The sequence below is a fragment of the Vulpes lagopus genome, chromosome 14, assembly GCF_018345385.1.
Source record: "Vulpes lagopus strain Blue_001 chromosome 14, ASM1834538v1, whole genome shotgun sequence".
NCBI lineage: Eukaryota > Metazoa > Chordata > Mammalia > Carnivora > Canidae > Vulpes > Vulpes lagopus.
Window position 1 is genome coordinate 28,808,915 of NC_054837.1, and position 14,091 is coordinate 28,823,005.

Genomic DNA, 14,091 nt, shown 5'->3' on the forward strand with positions numbered 1-14,091 from the left:
AAGGCCCTGCCAGTGAGCGGAGCCAGGGAGGGAGTGCGGGAGGGCAGAGGTGGAGGCCTGAGGTTAGGCATGCAAAAGAGCTGGCAAGCCAGGCAGAGGGTGGGGGAGTGAGTGAGATGCAAGAAAACGTGGAAAAGACAGAGAGACAGAGAATGGGAAGGAGCCACCAGGCCCAGATGTGTGCCGGACCGCATTCTCCATCTGCCCCAGGTCTTGACAGAAGTGACCAGAATTTGGCATCTGCCTTGTACGGTTGCCCAAGGAGCACCCATCGCCCCTTAGCGACTTTTCCTGATGCCCGGAAGGCTCTGCTCAGAGCAGACAGATCCTCCCCATTTCACAGAAGGCTAAGAGAGGCTTGAGGAGGCACAGTGAGACCAGTTAGAAGGACACAGTCAGGAGAGGACCCAGGCAGGGATCTTCCCCACCCCACTACCCACCCCTGGGGTCCAAGCCCTTATCTGTAATTATTTGGCCTCCCTCTCCTCAAATCCTAGTTCGCTAGATGCCTAAAAACTTCTGAAGCAAACCTCTAGATTTCCATAAGAGTCAGATGTGTGCATGTGGCATTGGTCTGGGTTTAGGGGGTATACAGGGATTTCTCCTAACAGTGATTTCAGCAAAAGGATGGAATTCAGCAGGCTGGAGAGAGGGTGTCAAATTGTTCACTAATTTTCTGCCACCCTCACTGAGATTTCTCAAAGGGACGGGCAGGGGCAGGGTAAGGATCTGGGACTTTGGCAGCCGGGGTATGGAGCACACAGAGACCCCAGCCTGGTCTAGCCCAGGGAGGGTGGATGCCATCAGCCCAAGCCAATCAGAGCGAGCACTAGCTGCTCCACTGGCAACAGATTCCACTTCCATGATCACAGTTAACACGAGTCCAAATCCTCCTCCCCACTCCCCATTCCCTCCAGCAGCCCGGAGGCTCAAGACAGGGGAGGGTAACGGTGCCAAGGAGGGCGCAGTGCTGTGAACAGAGGGACATGGGGCCTGGCCGAGGCAGGGCTGAGCCAAACAATTCCAAGCAGAGGACACAGGCCTGGCCCATGGTGCACATCCCATGGCAGAGCAAGGGCCCCCCGGTACCTTGATTTCTGGCACCACAATCCTTGATTCTGGGTTCTTGTCCAACATGCGGGTGATCAGATCTTTCAAGTCCTCAGCTATGTCGGGCCTGGGCAGGGTGAGGGAGACACATCAAGGGTGGGAAACACACACCAAGAGCTTAGAGAGGAAGGGGACTCAGTCCAGACAGGCAATACTCACTGATCTGGAAATTCCAGGGCCTGACTCTTGATCTTACTATGTAAACACATAATCCGCTCGTCCATGAACGGGCACTGCGAAGAGAGGTCAGGGACAGAGTGGCTGTTGATGGCAGGCACAGCAGTCCTGCCACGGCTGCCCTGTGTTGGCGTCACTCTATGTGGGTTAGAGCAGGGTAATAAATGGCCAGTAGCCCAATCAAGCAAGGAAGCAGTTCCCATACCCACAAGTCTAAAAGAACCAGGAACGTCCTTCCAGAAGGAGCCCTTCCCAACCACACTGAGGCTATCTTCTGTAGCTGTGCTTTAATTTACCTACTTATACAAAAGCATAGACTCCTCCTCACCACCTGCTGGGTGAACAATAATAATAGCAAGAACAATACATAAGATGTAGCAGCAAGAGCAGTGATTTGTGGGGGCTTAACCTGGACCAGGCCCCAGACAGAGGTTTCTCAGGATAAGTACTTCTTCATTGGCTATTCCCTCTACCTGGAATGTTCTTCCCACCCGCATCTGCATGGCTCATTTTCTCCCATCATGCAGGTATCTGATCAAAGCTCACGTTCTCAGGGAGGCCCTCCTGAGCTTCTGTCTAAAGCAGGGCACCCGCCCCCCAACCACCATGAGATTTCTCATCAGAGCTCCTATCCCTGACATATTCCATTTGTATTCGTTTACTGTTTAACCCCCGCACAGGATCATCAGCTCTAAAAGGGCAGGGATTTCTGCCTGTCTTGCTACGGCCGCTTTTCTAGTGCTCAGAAACATCCCTGGTGCAAAGCTGGGGTTTGATAAATACCTGGTTGAATTTACAAATGCTTGAATTATTTCAGGTGATCCTCTCAGAGCCTTAAGAAATTATAAATATTCTTCTCATTTTTCCAGAAGAGAAAAACAGAAGCTCAGAGAGGTGACATGTCCAGGGAAGTGTAACGCTGGGATTTAGCCTAGACTGAGCTGACTCTGAAGCCCATTCACGTACCACCTCCCCTCCCTGGTGACAAATCAGTGCTCTCAGTTGGTGGAGGAACTGACCCAGGAGGAGCTCAGGTACTGTGCTGGAAAAAGGAACCATTATGTGGGGTGTTCAGAAGGTTGGAAAAAGTCACAGAACAGGACCTCATCCTCTCCTATCCAAGGAAAATTCTTTCATTAGGAGCAGTAACTTGAGGACATCTGGGTGACTCAGTGGTTGAGCATCTGCCTTCAGCTCAGGTGGTGATCCCGGGGTCCTGGGGTCAAGTTCCTCACTGGGCTCCCTGCAGGGAGCCTGCTTCTCCCTCTGCCTATGTCTCTGCCTCTCTCTCTGTCTCTCTCATGAATAAATAAATAAATAAATAAAATCTCTTAAAAAAAAAAAAGAGCAGTAACTTGAGATAAGAGTTTGGATTTCATAGGTGAAGCCACTTGACTGAACTCATTAACCAGTACACTGAAGATGTGTACATTTCATAATATATAAATTTTAGCCCAAAAGGAAAAAAAAAAAAAGAATCACAAATAGTGAGCTCTAGCTAATGACTATGTTCCAAAGCATCTGGAAGGAAGTATAGAGATGTCAGCAACTTACTCTGGAATGTGTAAAAAAAATAAGACAGGTTGAAGATGGATCCACTTGTGATAGAGCAAATAAGAGTGAAATGTTTGTGGCAGAAAACAGGTGGTGGCTACGTGGGTGTTTCTCAGACAGTTATTTCAAATTTGCTGTGTGACTCAAAATTTTCTCCTCAAATATTGGTGGGGAGGACATTATAAACGATGAGACCTGTTCCTTAAGCTTTCCTCAAGAGAAGCACAAGTTCATGAAAATGAAAAATCCATGCTTTTAGTACTCACATAACTAATCCGAACTTTAGAGTTAAAATACTAAAGTTCCTAAAAATTGATAATGAAAAAACAACAACAAAAGAACAACAACAAAGAGAGGAGACAGCACTCCTTAAATCAATAATGCCAAATGGATTTTCAGTCTGTCCCTCCAACAACAGCTTCTGGGAACACTCTGCTGAGAAGCACATCAAAGCAAGTGGCCCTGGGCTCAGGAAGAAAGGGTGCCAGCAGCTATTGATTTGTGATGTCTGTCTCTGATGTAGGAATAGGGAGATCGGTAGCACATTTGTCGTCCTTGCCCCAAACTCATCAACTATTTACAATACCTAGAGCCTCTGCCAATCCTTCTGTGTTAACAGATCATTTTTCTTCTTCTTTTTAAGATTTTATTTATTTATTCATGAGAGACACAGAGAGAGAGAGGCAAAGACACAGGAAGAGAGAGAAGCAGGCTTCCTACAAGGAGCCGCTGTGGGACTGGATCCCAGGATCCTGGGATCATGATCTGAGCCAAAGGCAGATGCTCAACCACTGAGCCACCCAGGTGACCCAACAGATCGTTTTTCACAGATAGAACTATTATATACAGTTAATGTACACTTGCAAAGGCAGCTTTCCTTAGACATTCAGGTCTAACTGTGGAAATAAAATTATAAACTCAATGAGTAAGTACTGTCTCCCCACAAGGGTAATTATTAATCCAAGGGGGCTACCCAACAACACTCAGCAGACAGGACACCCCCATCCCCTTACCTGGCCAAACACAAAGCAGTACAGCGTCACACCCATGGCCCAAACATCCAAAGCCTGTAAGAAAAAGAGTGCTTCATGTAAGGGAACAAGGGGTAGCGAGGGGGTGTCCACTGCTTCTGCAAGGGCCAAAAACTAAATCCTCCAGCTTTCCTCTGAGGAAACACTCCTTCTAGCCTCTGGCTCCACCGAGTCAGGTAAAGACTGATCCAGCCCCTGGCCTCTAGGTGAGCACAAAACCCAGGTCTGGCCAATAAATAAGAGCTTCATTTCCACTAGCCATAGTGATTGGCTTAAGGACAGGCACATGACCCAGGCTGGACCAATCAGAGCCAATACCCGAGATTGTGACAAGGGCTCTTCAAAAAGAGGAATGCTCTTTTCTACAGAGACGGATAAGCTGAGAGGAAGTACCCTGGAGCTGCTGGCAACCCATCCCCCTGGGTAGGAAATCAGTTCAAGAAAACAGCTGAGAGATGGAGTCCTGTTGAATCCCTGTCTCTAGCCAAGCCAGGAGGCGTTCTTCATCTACAAGGTCCAGTAGATGCATTGTTTAAGCCAGTTTGAGCTGGATTTCTGCCACTTAAACCAGAAGGGTGCTGACACAGGCTGAACACCACATCCCAGGGAGGTCCACACACACCTACCTTCCCAGAAAAAATCTTCCGTGTCTCTGAGAGCGACTCGGGTGCCATGAAGGCAGGTGTGCCCACGGTGTTAGAAAGAAGAGCATCGCTGCCCTTGAACTCGTTGCTCACACCAAAGTCGGCAATCTTGATGTGTCCATCTTCTCCCACCAGCAGGTTGGAAGGTTTGATGTCCCGGTGGATGATCTTCTGGTAGTGGACTGGGGGGGGGGGGGGGGTGGGGGGGTTAGACACCAGATGGGGGAGAAGGCAGGAAAGCCACATGAGGAGCTCTGCATAGCTCATAGAGCTATGGACCTCTCTGCTCTCTCACACCCCGGGGCCCTTCCAGCTTCACTCTCCCCAGCCTGCTGGAGACCTCCCCAGCTTTGAAAGATAGGGGGGAAAGAATGTCTTTAAGGAAGTTACCCTATCTTCAAAAATGAGTGAAACACTGACTGCCAAGTTACCCCATCTTCAAAAATGAGTGAAACACTGACTGCCAATTATAGTTAGTAACCATCCGACCTAGTCTAAGTCATGAGTGATGATGGTCCCTGGAGAGTTTTTATTGAGCCCAGCTGGCTTCCAGCTAGAAGCCTCAAGACTTGTGACAGTCAAACCTATTTTCATTTACTAATGCCAACAGTCAACCCGTTCATCATAGCAACAATGACTAGAGCAGGTCAAATGGGAAGCATGGACTACAGAGTAAGACTGGGAACTTAACTTGTTCCTGCCTGGATGTCAACCCATGGGAGAGGACAGCCCTATGGCCTGGAAGACCCAACTGAATTTCTTTGCCAGTGGTGGTGGTGATGATGATGATGGTGATGATACCAGTAATAGGGGGAGCAGTCCTGTTTGTTGAGTGCCCAGACTGGGGCCTGAGCCCCAGTTAAGTGCTTCCCATTTCCCCCATTTCAATCTCACAACAATCCTTTGTGATAGGCAAGGGAAGAGACAAAATGTTTAATGATCAGAAACAGAAAGGACACCTGTCAATGAGAACTACTGATATGTACTGGCTGATTTAGACTCTGGTGAGAGACACTTTATTTCCATTTTACAGATGAGAAATCTAAGGTTCCAAGAGGTTAATAAGATCTCCATCCCAAGGTTGCTGGGAATAAGAGACAATGCAAATATAGCCCGTAACAGTGCCAGTGCATACACAGAGTGCTGAGGAAAAGTCACTATCAATATTGCTCTTAATTTTTGTGGCAGAAAGGGTTTCTGCTCATCAGGAACATGGCTTTCTGCAGCTACCCAAGACTGCATCTCAGACAATTCTGTTTCCCGCCCACTTGCCTGCACTCCAGGAGGTAAATTCCACTTTCCCACTTGGCCATGCACTAGGTGGGATGCTAACCACCCCTGGGGGAGAGTCCTTCTGCAGCACTCCCCCTCCCCCCCACTTACGGTACTCTATGCCTTTTATCAGGTCCTGGAAGTAGAAACGGGCCTGGTCTTCAGAGAGTGGTTTGAGGGTGGGCACTTCCATCACCGGCCTGAAAGGTCGACACATGCATGAAAAGCAAAGCAGACACACTGGCCTTCACCCTCTCTCACCAGCAGAACCAAGCACCACCTTGAGAAGCTCTGCAGCTCGAGAAGCTTCAGGCATCACAGCCGCCAGGGGTGGGGACACTCACCCTTGGTTGACCAGCTCAAACACTGCAGAGAAGAGAAGAGGGGAGCTATTATATTGGGAAATTGGCAAACCATCTCCCTCCTCCTCCTCCTTCCCAATGGCCCACAGAAACCCCAAAAAGCACGGAAACTAGCACTGGGGCTGGGGAAAGGAACAATCCACTGTGCCAAACCCTCCACTCAAGGCCCTGCTCAGGAGGCGAGGGGTCAGAGGTTTCTGATCTCCCTGGGACCCCGGTCTGGCTGTACTTCTAGTCCTCGAAACTGCCCAGGAACCCCTGGCCAGGGAAAACAAAGCAGGGAGACAGGAGACAGGCAGGGATGGCTCATGGGTTCCTTTCTTCTCTCCAGATTCCAGGTATCTGACTGATACTAAACTATGTCCTCTTAGTCAGTCACACCCAGATCCTCAGCTACCTTATGGCAAAGAACAGTTCTAAGGAGGGCAGCCCAGGTGGCCCAGTGGTTGAGCGTCTGCTTTTGGCTCAGGGCATGATCCCGGAGTCCTGGGATCGAATCCCACATTGGGCTCCCTGCATGGAGCCTGCTTCTCCCTCTGCCTGTGTCTCTGCCTCTCTGTCTCTGTGCCTCTCAAGAATAAATAAATAAAATCTTAAAAAAAAAAAAAAAAAAGAACAGGTCTAAGGAGACACAACCCAACATCGGTCTACTTAGGTGCAAAGAAGTAGGCCTAGGAGTCTTTAGATTCAAGAAATAAGAACAGTTTCAACGATCCCTCCCGCATCCTCCACACTGCCAGCTATGCCAGCTCACAGACCAAGAATGCGTGTAGATTCTTCAAACTCCTCAACGCTCTGTGGTCAGCTGGCCCTCAGACTCTTTACCTGTGACTCTCAATCCAAAACAAGACTTAGAGCAAGAGGTGGGGGTGGTGATTTCCTCACCACCTCAAAGGCCAACTCAGCCCACTGCTCCTAAACAGGGCCTTTCTTGACTCACGTTCACGCACGACATGCAAATGCCTCCCACCATGCCAGCTTCTTCCTGGACCTGTATACATGGGGAATCCCTGCTCCAAGCCACCAAGTGTTAGATAAGCTGTGTTCAGGGAATGCACAAAGTTTTGTTGTTGTTGCTGGGGGTTTTTTGTTTTGCTTTTTGCATTTTTAAAAATTGAAGTGAAATTTTCATAATATAAAATTAACTATTTCAAAATTTACAATTCAGTGGCATTCAGTATTCACAATGTTGTATGACTTTTGCCTCTACCTAGTTCCAGAAAATTTGCGCTCCCTCTGAAAGAAACCCCATGCCCATTCAGTCAGGCCCCTCCCTCCAGGCCTTGGCAACACTAATCTGATTTCTGTTTCTATGGATTTGGCCATTCTGGACATTTCATATATACAGAATCATACACTATGTGACCTTTTGTGACTGGCTGTTTCACTTATTAGCACCATATTTTAAAGGCTCATTCGTGTTGTAGCAGGAATCAGTACTTCATTCCTTTTTATGGCTGCATACTATTCCATTGTGTGGATATGCCACATGTTGTATATCCAATCATTAGCTCATGAACATTTGGGTCGTTTCCACATTTTGGCTATTGTGAATAGTGCTGCTATGAATATTCCCATTGATGTATCTGTTTTTAGTTTGGGGGAGTCTATACCTAAGAGTAGAATTATGGGGTCATGTTGCATACTTATTTTGATTTTATCCTGTTTGGATAAACATAATAGGAACATGAAGCTATCTAGGAAGTGAAAAATGCACACAATGAATTTCAAAATCAAGTGAAGAGTAACTCTGGAGCTGTCTATTCTAGAATTATCTACCCACATTGGAATTTCTTACAGAAGAAACTAAAAGGTTGTTTCAGAGATCTCCAAGGGCTAAGGTGGCTGAGGGACAAGAGTTGGCTCTTCAGATAAGAAGGCTTAAAGGTTCTGACCAGAAAAGGAACTTAACTGTCTCGGGCCCCTCCCTGTCTTCAAGTTCATCAACCAGTGTTGGGTAAGCCCAAGTAAGGGCAGATCTGCCTTGGCTTCAGGCTGTGGTTAGAAGCAAAAAGTAATGACACTAAAGGGAAGGTTTCCTTAGACAGGCAAGCTAGCCCCTTCAGCTCTGGCCTATCCTACCTTCATTCTGGAAGTCTTAACTTTCAAGAGCTGCTTCACGAATTTATGTGCTTCCTCCCCAGCACAGTAACTTTGTTGGTATGGAGGAAGCTAGCCTGTGAAAACAGGTCTCTTTTCAGCCACTAATAGTTTAACCCCCTCCTGGGGCTGAGAGGTGGATGGGAAGTTTTTAGCCTCTAGAAATACTGTGTGTTCTGTGCTCTTTGAGAGTCAGGCCTGTATTTGTAGCTGATACCTACTACCCAGCCTCATACACTACCCTGTCTGTCCTTGACACACATCTGGGATTGGAAACTAAAATACAACCCTGTCGGGATTTCAAAACCACTCAAATCACATATCAGAAGTCAGGCTGGCTCCCTTCTACACCGCTGCCTCAAAAAAAGAAAAACTCTGTCCATGAAGTTGCTGATTCAAATGGCTTAAGAAACCCCTCTTTCAAGCTTGGGCAGGTTCTTTTCATACTCATCCAACTCCTCTCAATGGCTCCCTTCTTGCTCTAAAAGGCAAAGTCTTACAATGGTGTGACATGTCCTCTGCCATCTGGTCCCCACTGTCCTGAACAAATGTCACCTCACTGAGGCATCTCAAGGAGTGGCTCTATTTCCCAATCCCCCAAATTGGAACCGTCTGGTTCCCCTGACCCTGCTCAGATTTGTTTTTTTCCATGGTGTTGTTACTTTGGAAGGCTAAGCATAATACTTAAGTACAGAGGGTATCTGTCTGTCCTTATTGGAGGGAGAAAGTGCCCTGAGGGCAGGGTCTTCTTTTTTGTTTCCAGATAAACCTAGAACAGGGCCTGACAAACTATAATGTTTGTTGAAAGAACAACCAGGCACCTCAGAAATAGCCCAGAACCATGCAGAGTCAGGTTAGGAGCCCCAAATAAGCAAGTTATGCTGGGAATGCCATTCTGGGCCTAAATTCTTTTACATTTTATGATTTCTGCTGTAGTTCCTTCAAACTTCACTCATTTGCCTACTATGTTTATGGGCTGGCTATATCTATATACCACATAAACTATTATTTATTTCATATTTTTCTTTAAATTGACTCAGTTTTAAAATTTTTAGCCTTATCCTAGGTAATGACATCCATGAAATCATGAGTTTAGTGTGCTGCTTTAGGTTTTCCTGTACAATGATAAATTAATTCTAAAAAAAATTTTTAGGGCCACCTGGGTGGCTCAGTGATTGAGCATCTGCCTTCAGCCCAGGGCATGATCCTGGAGTCCCGAGATCAAGTCCCACATCAGGCTCCCTGCATGGAGCCTGCTTCTCCTTCTGCCTATGTCTCTGCCTCTGTCTCTCTGTGTCTCTCACAAACAAAATCTTTTAAAAAAAATAAAAATAAAACAATAAAATTTTTTAAATGTCTATCCATGTACCTCCCTAAAATCATCTCATATATTTAAAGTGGCAATGATACCACATTTTGAGAAATATTGCAAGTCTGTGCTGTTCACATTTTTTATAATGTTTCTTTCTCACATAACTTTTTTAAAGTTAAAGTTTTTTAAAGTTAACACGTCCTATGTTATTTACTGTGTAGCTTCTAAATTGTTCCTATAGGAAGATTTTATAAGTTCTAAAATTTACAAACAAAAAATAAAAAAATAAGTGTTCTAAAATTTGAACATGGACTGCACCCTAGATGCTCTTAAGGAACTGGCATTGACTTTTTCAGATGTAATAACGGTATTGTGACCACACAGGAGAAAGTCCCTACGTGAGATACACACTGAAGTATTCAGGGGCTGAAGCATGAAGATGTCTGCTACTTTTTAAATTTTGGATAGTTCAGCAAAAAAAAATACAGAAATGGATGGGTGGGTGGCTAGACTGATAAAGTAAATCTGACAAAAAATTATTAACTGTTGAATCTGGTTGGTAAGTATACAGGTATTCATTGTACTACTCTTTCATCTTTTCTGTAGGCTTAACATTTGTCATAATAAAAACCTGGGGCAGGGAAGAGAAGGAGATAATGAAAAATAAAACGTCCTTAGCTACAACCCTTCCTTGGAACTGAACCACAGCAATGACGTGAGGAGAAAGTGAGCTCTGAGCTGTTTTCAAACCAGACCCATTCAAACCAGACCCCAGATAATCAATCACTCTCTTGTGCAACAAAGGATGGTCCCCATGCTCATCCAGAAGACTTGTAGTGCCCACCCCCCTCACCTCCTTGATACCCCTCCTGGCTGTCGTCTGTACCCACTCGAAATGCACAGGCTCGTTTGAATGTCCACCCAAGCCATACTGCAAGGGCACATTACCTATCAATCACACATTCCTGAGCCCCACAGTCTGCTATCCAGTTTTGAATTAGTCTTGCCCTTCCTTCCTTCATCGGTACCTATGCTCAGAGCTGATGGAGGACTGACCCATGTCCTCACCAGTTTTTAAAAATCAAGTCTCCATGGACACGCTGAGTCCTTCCATTTCTTTGTGCAGTGCCTTCCAAGACTCCAAATGCCCCACCATGACCTAAGGCTCTCCATCCTCATCCCCATCCCCTCTTTCCGTGGTTTACTCTGTCCCAGTCATGTTTTTCTCAATCACGTTAAGCTCTCACCAGCCTTTGCACTTGCAATTCCCTTTGCCCGGAATGCTCTTCCCCATTTGTAACAGGGCTGTGTCTCACGTGAAGTGGCCCCTCAATCCCTCTCTCAGGTCATCCTATTTAACCTTCAGAGGCTCCATCTGAACTTACCTGGTTTATTTAGCTGTTGACTATCTGACTTCCATGATTAGAATATCAGCTTCACAAGAGCAGGAGCCTCATCTTTCTCACTCACCAATGCATCCTTAGTGCCCAGCATGAGCAGGCGCTAAATTAATATTTGCAAATGAATGAATAGGACCTCCAGATAAAGTCCCATCAAGCACTCCCTTCCACCTCCTGCTTCCAACCAGGGCTGCAACCTCACACGTGGCTCACTGTGGGACCAGCTCTGGCAGGAAAGGGGAAGCTGTCTGTCCTTGGTGAGAGATGGTAGGGACAGGGGATGCTCAAGAGGACCCCTGGGCTTTGGCAGGTGCAGCTGCCTGAGCTAGGGTGGCGGATGGCAAGGGCTCTCTTACCCATGTACAGATGGTCCTCATTGGGGTCATCCAGGACCTATTGGCACAGCCACATGGAACAGGCCGGAGATGAGGAGCAGGGGAGAGGAAGAGAGAGAAATGATATGAGCAGGGAGGAAGCAGCATCCACATGACTGCATTTGCCACAGGAGGGCTGCGCTTTCCACTGGCTTTCTGGTTAAGATAAAGGGTACAGGAAAAAACTCAGGGTGTGTGATCCAAATGGCCATCTGGAAAATAGGCACTTTCTAGCCCAATCCTGAAGAGTCCAAAACACCTAGAAAAGAGGTTACAAAACGGAGGGGCAAATTCCTCCCCTGGAAAATGGGGGGACCTGGTTGGTTCAGTCAGTAGAGCAAGCAACTCCTGACCTCAGGGTCGTGAGTTTGGGCCTCATGTTGAGAACAGAAATTATTTTAAAAAGGGACGCCTGGGTGGCTCAGCAGTTGAGCATCTGCCTTTGGCTCAGGGCATGATCCGGAGTCCTGGGATCGAATCCCACATCGGGCTCCCTGCATGGAGCCTGCTTCTCCCTCTGCCTGTGTCTCTGCCTCTCTCTGTGTGTCTCTGTCTCTCAGGAATAAACAAATCTTAAAAAAAAAAAAAAAGAAAGAAAAGAAAAATTACTTAAAAACAATTTTGTTTTAATTCCTCCCCTGGGAAATGTCTCAGCTTCAATAAAAACCCCACCTGTCTCCTAGGGAGACAACGTGATCCTCAGGGCAAAAATTCAAATCCTGTCTGGGCTCTTCCGACTCCTCTATGAAGTGCCCCCCTGACCTCCTGCCCTTGCAAGAAAAGAAGTCTCCCTGCCTGGAACTGCCACGGCATGTTCCTGCTCTCCTTTCATGGCCATCCCGCTTTCATCTTGTCACTTCTTTCTATCTTTCCCCCTCCACATGTCAGCCTGTAAGGACAAGGCCCATAGTAGGTGCTCAGGGAATGTTTGATGAACGTCTATGTCCATCTGGCGAACGTCTGATATTTGTCCAACAGGCAGGCTGGCAAACAGTCTTGTTAGGTAGACAGGTCAGATGCCACAGGGCAGTGGAGACAAGAGAGATCCCACTAGGACCCAGATCCACTTGATAATCCAGTGTCCTTGAGCTTCCTCCAAGACGGCTGACTCCAACAGCAGCAAATTGAAACTGTGTAATTCAGTGACAGGTGGAGACAGCTGGCAGCCACTGTCTCTCTCCTTCGGGAAGAAACAAAGGCAGTCTCCTTGGCTAGACAGGTCCTCCTGCCTCTTCCCACATCACCCTCACTTTTCCCAGTCAACCAAGATCCACAGGACAAGAGTCCTGAGAAAGAGATGCACCCTACACAGAGGCCCAAGGCAACCCATCTAGAGCCCTGAGCCCTGCCCTGTTGGGGGTAATCAGACCCAGGACATGGCCTATCTACAGCCCACACCTAGCAAGCCCCAGGATGGCATGGCTGCTAACCCTCACACTCACCAAAGGCAGGGATGTACCCCCAAACAGAGGACACCAGCCCTTTGCACATGCTGTTCCTTCCTCTGCAATGCCCTTCCCTGTCCTTTCCCTATGATCTCCATCCAGAGAACAACCAGGGCCATCTCAAATATCCTTTCCCCTAAGAAGCCTTCCTTGCGCTCCATGCTCCTGCAGCACTGCCAATGCATGTCCGATTCTGCACTTTATCACATCCCATTTACAAAGTCCTGTCATCTAGACCAGAGGTACTCCAAATAGGTTTGGGGACTTCTAGGTATCCCCAAGATGCTTTCGGGGAGTTCACGAAGTCAAAACTGATTTTAACACGAAAACTAAGATAATATCTGCCCTTTCTACCCTCATTCTCTATTAATAGAGCAATGAGAAACCACATGGCATGAGGAGTCATAACAGGCTGAATGAAAGAGCAGATACGAGAATCCAGCCAGACATTAGCAACAACAAAAATTTACAAAAATCTGGGGCAGCCCGGGTGGCTCAGTGGTTTAGTACCACCTTCAGCCCAGGGCATGATCCTGGAAAGCCGGGATCAAGTCCCACATTGGGCTCCCTGCATGGAGCCTGCTTTTCCCTCTGCCTGTGTCTCTACCTCTCTGTGTGTGTGTGTGTCTCTCGTGAATAAATAAATACAATCTTAAAAAAAAATTTACAAAAATTTTTACCTAAAATGCTAGGGTGCCCGGGTGGCACAGGTGGTTAAGCATCCAACCCTTAGTTTCAGCTCAGGTAGCAATCTTAAGATCCGGGATCGAGCCCAACACTGGGCTCCACACTCAGCACAGAGTCTGCTTGGGACTGTCTCTCCCTCTTCCTCTGCTCCTCCCCACCACACTCCCTCTCTTTCTCACCATCTCTCTATAAAATAAATAATCTTAAAAAAATGTAAATGCCACTCTTTTTATATTTTTTTCAGACAATAGAGTTACTTTTCATAAAAATATATTGTCATATAATGGGACTGTTGTTTTTAAATGAATAAACAATTTTTAAATTTCTCAGTTTTAAATCTTAATATGGCAAATAATAAACACAACCCACATAAGCAAAACCTTTTTGGAGTCTTCAATAATTTTGAAGGGCATAAAGGAATTTTGAGACCAAAAACTGTGAGACCTGCTGATCTAGAACAGGGTATGGCAAGTATAGCATAAAAGCCAAATCTGGCCTTTTGCCTGTTTTTTTGTAAATAAAGTTTTACTGGAACACAGCCACACCCATTTGTGTGTATGTCTATATATGTATACACATACACACACACACACACACACACACACACACACACATACATACAA

General features: G+C 46.6%; 1 protein-coding gene across 5 annotated transcripts in view; it reads right to left on the bottom strand.

The window, feature by feature from the left end:
• CAMKK2 (calcium/calmodulin dependent protein kinase kinase 2) overlaps nt 1-14,091 on the bottom strand; it is a 48,452-nt gene that overhangs the window by 11,624 nt on the left and 22,737 nt on the right. For all 5 annotated transcript variants that reach the window (XM_041728507.1, XM_041728505.1, XM_041728509.1 and 2 more), the window contains exons 7-13: nt 11,319-11,355; nt 6,133-6,154; nt 5,900-5,988; nt 4,499-4,698; nt 3,855-3,908; nt 1,270-1,343; nt 1,090-1,177 (exon numbers count right to left, since the gene is read on the bottom strand). In XM_041728507.1, coding sequence (XP_041584441.1) covers nt 1,090-1,177; nt 1,270-1,343; nt 3,855-3,908; nt 4,499-4,698; nt 5,900-5,988; nt 6,133-6,154; nt 11,319-11,355 — 564 coding nt within the window. The remainder of the gene's footprint in view (nt 1-1,089; nt 1,178-1,269; nt 1,344-3,854; nt 3,909-4,498; nt 4,699-5,899; nt 5,989-6,132; nt 6,155-11,318; nt 11,356-14,091) is intronic.